Source organism: Pangasianodon hypophthalmus, chromosome 29 (genome assembly GCF_027358585.1).
Source record: "Pangasianodon hypophthalmus isolate fPanHyp1 chromosome 29, fPanHyp1.pri, whole genome shotgun sequence".
In the NCBI taxonomy this organism is placed as follows: domain Eukaryota; kingdom Metazoa; phylum Chordata; class Actinopteri; order Siluriformes; family Pangasiidae; genus Pangasianodon; species Pangasianodon hypophthalmus.
Genome location: NC_069738.1, coordinates 10068195 through 10077558, shown reverse-complemented (window position 1 = coordinate 10077558; position 9364 = coordinate 10068195). Strand labels below are relative to the sequence as shown.

Below are 9364 nucleotides of genomic sequence, written 5' to 3'. Positions count from 1 at the left end.
AACCGTAGGCTAAACACCCCACAATGCCCTCGCTGGTGGGACCTACAGGACAGGGACACAGTTTTAATTAAGTGGCTCAGCTCGCCAGAAGCAATTCTATTAAATAAAACAGTGAACACATTTGAACGTTAAAGGAAAACTCCACCCTGAAACACATTAAATGTGATTATATTGAAGTATTCATTTGTTTATGTGTTTGTGATTGTGGTGATAATGTGTTGGTATTTTCGTATTTTCGTTTCGAAGCTGTTGTGTACTAAAGTAGTATGCTAGGAAAGACAGGGTCGTTTTAAAACCTTCACTCTGATTTCATCTTTGCCATTAATGCTGTCTTGCTTGTTATTTTTCTAGCATCAGTTGCACCTTGTTCCACTTCTTTCCAACTTAGCTAAGTGGAAAAAAATGCCTTCTGATCTACATGGGAGTCTTAAAAGGTCCAACTAGAAAATGTTTTTTTTTCTTTTTTTCTGCATGACACTTTGCCACCAAATGATCACAAAAAGTAACCAGGCTATATATACATTCCCATGCCAGAAGTAGTGGAAACAGCAAATGTTGGACAGAAAGTTCCACAATGCAATGCAGCGATACTTTGCACTGAATTATGGCAGACACTCTTTTTGGCTAGTTAGCGATCTACGTATGTTGTTGACAGTATTGACAGTGGTATTAGCATGAATGTTGAAGTGTTGGGAGCTGATCTATTTGAGCAGAGTGTACATGTACAGATGAAGAGGTGAGAGAGCTAGACTAAATGACTAAAGGAATAAAGCTCCGCTGCATCGCACTGTTTAGGTTCTTACTGGCACCACTATCAGTGGGTAGCTGTATGGCATTGTGTTTAGTGCATGAAACTGGTAGCCAAAGTGAAAATAGACTAACATGTCAGGCAACTAAACAATCACACACTATGGAAATGCCAATCAGTGGTCATCTGTGGTCATCGGATTGCGCATGCATGTTTCCTCTGGGTACCACAGATGACAGCTGTGTTGCGCATGCAGTTTGCATGTTTGCTCTGGGTACTCTGGGTTCCTCCCCCAGCCCAGAGACATGCATTGTAGGATGATTGGCATTTCCATAGTGTGTGATTGTGCCCTGTGATGGGTTGGCATCCTGTCCAGGGTGTTTCCTGTCTCGTGCCCCAAGTCCCCTGGGATAGGCTCCAGGCTCTGCGACCCTGTGTAGGATAAGTGGTATGGAAAATGGATGCATGTCTGTGATTTTTTTTTTGTCTTATTTCAATATTTTGCTGGAAACATGGCCTGGTTTATCATCTCTGTGGTCAACAGGTTTTTGGTATTTTCGTGTCACACAAATAGTGCACTGTCTCTTTAAGCGAAACCCCGTGTGCGTGTGTGTGTGTGCGTGTGTGTGTGTGTGTGTGTGTGCGTGTGTGTGTGTGTGTGTATATGTGTGTTGTTGCTACATCTAGTTATTTTGCGAGAGAGCGCGCGCGCACACACACAGACCAGACTGCTGCTGTGTTTATCATCCTTTTGCTCCTGGAAAGAAGTGTTTATGTTGCATTTCACTGGCTTATGTACAGTCCAGACTACAGAGCTGATCTTCCAGGAGTTGTCTTTATTCGTGTAACTTTTTGGAGGACTAAATGCAGATTTTTGGTATAAAACAAACAAATCTTTAAGTGATGATGACCGGATATCTCAAAGAATACGGCGTAATTTATACATTTAACCGAAAAAGTTATTTATGGGGCGTCTGTGCGCGCGTGTTCCGAATGAAATGTGGCTCGCGCGTGTCGGTATTTGGGCGCGCGGTTAACAGGTGCAGCGCGCGCTCCTAGTGCTCACTTTCCCCGGTATTACCGGACACCGGCTTTAGCGCTGATGGGCAACCACGTCGATAAACTCGCGCATCTCAGTTACGCCGAAGTGCCGACCGCGGAGCCGAGCGGCACGGACGCCGAGGACGACGGCGCGCGCATCGGCGTGTCCTACATCTTCTCCACGGACGACGACGACGCGCTGGCGGACGACAGGACGGACGAGAGGACGCCGCCGCCGCCGCACGAGCTCGAGTGCGCCGTCTACCACACGGCCGCGTGCGTGTACGAGAGGCGGGCGCGCGACTTGCGCGCGCACTCCGCAGAGACTCTGATGAGCAAGTGCGTGCCCGGGGACGTCCTGGAGTTCGTGGCCGCCGGCCAAAGTCCCCACTGGGCTGTGTACATCGGCGACTTTCAGGTGGTGCATCTGCACAGGGCGGAGGTGAAGTGCAGCTTCGTGATGGACGCGGGCCGCGGCAGACGCTGCCGGATCGTTAACCAGTTCTACAAGTACGAGCCGCTGAGCGCCGCCGCCGTGGTGCGAAACGCCACCGAGCACGTGGGCATGAAGGAGCGCGAGCTGAGCTGGAGGAACTCGGAGTGCTTCGCCGCCTGGTGCAAGTTTGGCAGGCGGGAGTTCAAAATGGGCGGAGAGCTGCGCATCGGGAAGCAGCCGTACAAGCTGAAGCTGCTGCTGGACGGCAAACAGGCGCACGAGCTCGAGTTTCAGAGTCTGGAGGACGCGATCATGGAGAGGAGACGCAGAGACAGGATGGACAAACCGCTGGTGCTGAATGAGCTGGAGGGACAGAGGTGAACTGCCACAGGACCACAGATATGCACCTTGTACTGTATGTTCAGTGCTTTAAAAACTGCACCACCTGTATGTGCCACATTGTTCTTGTTGAACTGACACCTAAAGTGTTTCCACAAGTTCTGAGTCCTGAGGGATGTAAATGAACAGTTAAGTAAATACCATATGCAAACAGGTCACTCAACAGCGCAGATCATGTGTAATGCTGCTCACGCGCTCTGACAACTGATCTGAGTTCATGTAGAGGACACCGGGGATGATTGTAACACTTTTTCTTTAGTTTCAGTCCATTTCCGTAAAAATTCCTTGATTACAAAGGTCCGGGTAAGATGATGGCGACAACAGTTACCTGTTAATATGTAACCATTAATGTTTAAGGATACAATTCAAAGTGGTTATGTTTCTTGATTGCTTTTGTTTTTTTCATAAGTGGGAGTTCATGTTACCACTTTTGACCAATACCACAGACTCTGAACAGATGAGACACATCTGTTTTGAATATGATGTGGAGAAAATAAATGCACACCTCCCTGTCCGTTCATGGTTAAACATTCTGTTTTTCATTGTCGACTTTTTTAATACAAGCCACGTCATCTATGAAAGTCTGTGAAAACTCTCCGTTCTGAGTATGTAGCTAATCTCTGGTCTGATGTGCTGCCTTCAGCTGAATAATTTTCATAAATGCATGTGATTGGATGCCGCATCAGAGGATCTGCTACAGAAGTATGGTGCATGTTCAGAAAACTAGAGTTGCAGTTATTTTTTATGTGTTTATCTACTCTGCTATATTTACTTGGTTCAGTCCACTGCGATGGTTTGCTGGGTCTTCCAGCTGATGAGCCCTGACTAATCAAAATTTCATGCAGAAATCTTACAGACACAGGCGTCCATGGCCAGGAGCCAAGGGAGCAAAACTGGTTTTCTGGGTGTGAGGGATGGCATATGCTTTCTCCCCTGTTGATCACACATTGGCAACACTAGCCAATACTGGGCATCTGTACGCTCATATATGCGAAAGAGAGCAGATAGCGCTTTTCTCAGAGTGTGTTACACTGCCATGTGATGCAGCATGAGCAGCAGTTTGAAACAATGCAGTTGGCTGATTTACGCATCATATTTTTATCCTTTCCCAGTTGGTGGGAATTCACAGATGATCCCATTGGGGAGAAAATGGGGAAAAATCCCCCCCATCAAAAAAAACAAAAAAAAACAAAAAAAAAAACTTACATTTGATTTGTCTTCCACAAACTGATACAATTTATGTCACTCTACAGTTAGCCAGTTAAATGTAAATAATCATCAAACACAATAAGAGAACTGTTACAATTGAACTGTAACATACTCTGTGGTGAAATAACAATATAGTGATGAATATAGAAAAACAGAATGGCATACATGACATATAATGCACATTTAACCATCCAGGCTGACCATGCAAAAAGGTTATTTGCTAAGTAAATATTATATAGTAATATATAGCAATAGTAATATTGCTCCAAACAACACACTGATGTAACAAAATGAAGTTTGTCCTTACATATTTCACACACACAAAAATATTTATGTTTCATCTGATAAAAGGTTTAGCATTTGTTAGTGTATCACAGGAACCTCAATCACAAAAACAACACATTTGTAAAACGAAACCTTTGAAACTGGCTTGTAGATCTTTTCAGGTGTAAGTTTTAATGCTACAATAAGCATATGCAGAACAAATCAAAGATACTGACCAGGGTTACAGTCATCCCCGGTCTCCCCTACACATCCCTTTTACAGTATTAAATGAACACCTATTGTACAAGGCCAGCTCATAAATGCTTTAAGTTAAACACTGTAGATCACATGATATTCTGTATTCTTTTAGAAATTGATCATATTTTGTTCAGACACAAAATTTCCAAAAGCTATAAATGATTCAAACACTGTAAATCTTTAAAACTGTAGGAATTAATTAAAATTTTGAGTTCAGTTGACTGCTAAGTCATATGTCAATAGTGTAGGTGATAACAGCTTAAAATCTCAGCTGATTTTTGTCATCTTAAGGCATATGATTCACTAAATCTTATTAATGATTCAGTAATGATTCAGTGAAGCTAAACAGGAAGGGTATGTAGTTAGAAGAAGGAATGTAAGTCTGAATCTGATGACGTGTCCTGGGAGGTAATTTAACACTGTAAATGTTAACATGTACACTTTTTCTGTGTACATTTACACACAATGATTGATAGGAGTGGGTTTAAGTCTGTGTTTCTTTCAAACAGGCCGTTTTGCATTTCATATTCCATTCCATTGCTTTGCCTCTCAGGATGATTTTCTAAAATAGTCATAAGTGTATTGCAGTATTATTCAGCCCAGTATACCTTTCAAAAAGCAAGGGGTAAACATGGTGTTATTCAGCAAAATAAAATTCTATACCAGGGACTTGGCTGTGGAGTTATGATTGTGGCATTAGAAGTTTGAATTTCAATGCAACAATTAGAACTCCAGTGCCAACAAGTCTTGTTCTTCTGGTATGCCTCAAACAGGCTTAAAATATACTTCATACAGGAAGGAAGCTATTGAAGGGAAAACTATTTGTATTTGCTGTGACCTTGACCCTGTTTGATTCAATTCCGAAATCTAATCAGTTCATCTGCTTGTTACAATAATAATTCCATATAAATCCTACAAAGTTTGAACCATTCATTCTGGAGACATCGCTCCAAGTTGAATTTGTACCCTACCATCTGAAATTGGATCTTGAACTGAAATGATGTGTATGTGTACATCATTTTGAACTTTCCTGAACAGACTTTCTTTCAGAGTGAAAATTCAGCTCCAGATTGTAGATTGCTCTATAATGAAATTCAATTTCAGTTCAAATTTCAATTCCAGATGGTATGATGCAAGTTCAAAATAATAACATTCAAATTTAGATCTTTGCATTTAAATTCAAATTTCTAATGGCATGACTCTAAAAAATATCAGATAACTGCTGATAACTTCGGCTATGAGTTTTGCAACTGAATAAATGCGTAGTTTCTGAGTTGATGGTAATCACCCATGAAATATGTGAGCATATTTGCAGAACATTGATTCAATGACCAGAGAAAATGACAAGTACAGCGAATTGGCCCACAGCACAGTTGGTGTGCTTGTGAGATATGCCTGAGACGAGGCTCTTTATGACCTTAGAAAGTAAGGTATTTTATTATCCGAGTGCGACGTCTTTATGTCTCAGAGCCTCTGTGGGTAAACATGGGGATGCTGGGGCAGAGCGACGTAATTACAGCTGCCACCACCAGTGAGTAATGGCCATGCGTAAAGGCAACAAGGCACTCTTTGTGCGTCACTTTAGCTCCGGCTCTAATGCTGCCGCAGAACAATTGCCCCCTAACGAGCGCTTCTTTAGCCAAGTGGTGAGTGTGATTGGTGATTGGTGGCAGATTTGTGGCTGTGCAGTGTGTGTAGATTATCAGAACACACTGGTGATATTGCTCTCAGCCTGAGGGACAGTGCAGGTGGCTCTTTGTTTCCTCTCACAATTGCGCTCTGTTATTACTTTGTTCTGCCCTGTTATGACAGAGCCTCAGTGTGGAAAAAGCGCATTCATCGTCTAATAAAATCAACTAGCATACAGATTGATGTATTGAACTCTAAAGCGTGTTTGGTCTGTGTGTATTTGCACTGTCTGTTTCTCAGTCATGTGTTGAAAAATGAGCTTTGTGGTTACACCATTGCAGTCTGTAATCCTTGTGTGCTTCCAAAGCAGTGAGTCAGTGGAGGTGCGTCTCAGAGCACACTGGTTATCACTAACCTATTAGCAAAGCTGCACGTTTTCTGTCACATCATGTAGGCTTAGCTCTACAGAGTTCAACCTGAGGCTCAATCCACCACTATGGCATTTTTTTTATTCCTCAAATACATTTCAGATGTGATCATATGTTTTTCACATTTGACTACATGTGATCACATGGGAAAAAAAATGTAAAGGTGCGTTTCACTATGTTGTGCCCTGAGGTGAAGTAAATACACATGAACAACATGTGATCATGTGAAAATTAATGATTTGTGTGGGGAAAAACATTAGATGTGAAAATAAAGGGATCGTGGAAAAAAAATTGTATTATGTGGAAGAAAATCATGTGGAAATAAACAAATCATGTGAAAAATCACATATAAAAATGAATAAATAATGTGGAAAAAAATCACATGCAAAAATAAATTACTTGTGTTAAAAATCACATGTGAAAATAAAAGAATTGTGTGAAAAAAATCATATATTAAAATAAATATGAAAATACATGAGAAACATCGAATCGTGAAAAATTACGTGAAAAATGAAACGTGAAAAAAAATCACATGCAAAAATAATTGAATTGTACAAAGCAAAAATTATGAAGTAAATGAAATTGAATGAAAAATTAAGAAAATAAATGAACCATTGGGGAAAAAATCAGATGAAAATAAATGAATTTTGACAAAAATCTGAAAAAAATAAATTAAAAAATTTATGTGAAAATGTGAAACATAACATTACTTAAACTCAACATGTACATTTTACAAATGTATGACTCGTGATAATTGACATGTAAAGTTCTGTAAGGGGTCACGATAACGGCTTATCCGTATTATCACAAGATATTTTCTTTTATAAAAATGATAATTTTACCTGTCTCCTCAATTTTTTTTTTTTTTTTTTTTTTTTGTGAAATATGAACTTTAGCAGGCACCACGTTCAGGACTTCCTGTCTGGTCTAATTTGTGTACTGACAACCGTTCACTGGCTTTTTAGTTTAGCATTAGTAGAATGACACTAATTATTATCTAAAGTGCCAACAATAATATTGTGATCCATGCACCTGTTCTCAGCTAAGTTCACAAATGGACTTTTAAAACAGAGTTAGCACTTGTGTTGACAGGGTAGCTAAAATAGCTAGCTAACTAACGCTAGCTAGCAAGTTAGATATAATGCCTGTCAGGCTGTGTTGTCTTAACTAGATAAATTGAACCATGGAAATTATTTCTGTCAGTCTGTTAAAACAATTCAGGAAAATGAGAGTTATGAGACACCAAGGAATCATGGGGTGACTTCTGCTAAGAAAAAGAGTGCTAGATTTAACATGGAGAGAACCAACAGTAAAGAATAGGCCTATAGTATACTGTGTGTGATGCAGAAGCCTCTTAACTCCACTAGAACAATTTGTTTTAGTGTCCAGAGGTTGTGTGTTAAAGGGAACATTAGCCCTATAGTACTATATGTCTGATTGATCAAAATAAGGTATGTTAGAACAGTGTTTGTCAAACTGTAAAATAAATTTCACAGACCCCCTCAGTACAGGTTTATTTAATGATCATTATTAAAATGTATACAATAACATTTGATCTATTTATTAGAGCCATGGAAATTTTTTATTCCTGAACTTTCCACCAACAGAATACATTAGTTCCAGGCTGACATTAATTAGAGCCTACTTATTTTTGAGTTACTGAGGTTTGGAGTAATTACATTCAAATCAAGGAACCTGGTAAATAGGCTAATATCTATAATAACTCTATAAGAAATATAAGAATGTGGATGGTGGGTTGTAATTTCAACCACAGTAACTAAATTAAAAAAGCATGCAGCCTCTGGCTATGCTTCACAGACCACACTTTGAGAACCACTACCTTAGAAGACTTTACACTTCCTACCTTTTTTACACACAAATTTCATGCCTCAGAATTGCTCCACAAGCTGACTCGTGATTGGAATGTAAGGGAGGTGACACTTTTTATGTGTTCAAGACAGCAATATCATTTCAGTTAAATATCTGATATATTGTTTGCAATATGGCCAAAGGTATGTGGTCACCTGACCATCACACCCATATATGGTTCTTTTTCAAACTGTTGCCACAAATTTGGAAGCACACAGTTGTATAGAATGTTTTTGTATGCTGTAGCATACAGACTTCCCTTCAATGAAACTAAGGGGCCCAAACCTGTTCCAGCATAGCAATGCCCATTGACCTCAACCCCACTGATGAACACCTTTGGGATGAACTGGAACACTGCACTCCAGGCCTCCTCACCCAACATCAATGCCTAACTTCACTAAAGCTCTTGTGGCTGAATGAACACAAGTTCCCCACAGCCACGCTCCAAAATCTAGTGGAAAGCCTTCCCACAAGAGTGGAGGTTGTGGGAACAGCAAAAGGGGGACTAAATCTGGAATGGGATGTTCATCAAGGACATAATAAGTGTGATGGTCAGGTGTCCACATACCTTTGGTCGTATAGTGTATATCTATATCCTACAGGCATGTGCTGAAGGATCTTTGAGTAATGATTTTTCAGAAATAACCCGGTTTGCCAACTGTTGCAAGTGTTGAAGTATGATGGAAATTTTGTCCCACTCATCTCATTATTTTATACCAGTGTTTCCTGATCCAGTCTTCAGGGACCTTAAGACTGTCTCTATTGCAGCTCCCAACACAGCTGAACCAAACAAACAAGAACATTGAGAACCTGGTTCAGGTGTGTCGAGACTTAATATAGCGTAAAAATGTGATCACTGAGGGCTTTAGCTGAGTGCGTTAATCTGTGTTTAATAATACCCAAGCGCTACTTTGACTTTATCTAATCTATCTTAACTTTATCTAACAAATTTTCTATTTAATTCTGCTAAACCATGTAAAAATTATGCAAAAGTTTCAGTGTTGGAGATTAAACTTTTAATAAAAAAAAAAATCAGCTGATGGTAAACAGTGTCAGTGTCCTCTGTCTCTTATTCTTAATTAG

At 40.2% G+C, this 9364-nt stretch overlaps 1 protein-coding gene across 1 annotated transcript; it reads left to right on the top strand.

Moving 5' to 3' along the window:
- Window positions 1–197: 197 nt before the first annotated feature.
- Window positions 198–3138, top strand: lratd2a (LRAT domain containing 2a). The gene has a single exon (XM_026942344.3). The coding sequence runs from the start codon at window positions 1851–1853 to the stop codon at window positions 2604–2606; it is 756 nt and encodes a 251-aa protein (XP_026798145.1). The 5' UTR covers window positions 198–1850; the 3' UTR covers window positions 2607–3138.
- Window positions 3139–9364: the final 6226 nt, after the last annotated feature.

Bases quoted from the DNA above. Each gene is read 5' to 3' on its own strand.
- lratd2a (XM_026942344.3), top strand. From the start codon at position 1,851: ATGGGCAACCACGTCGATAAACTCGCGCATCTCAGTTACGCCGAAGTG.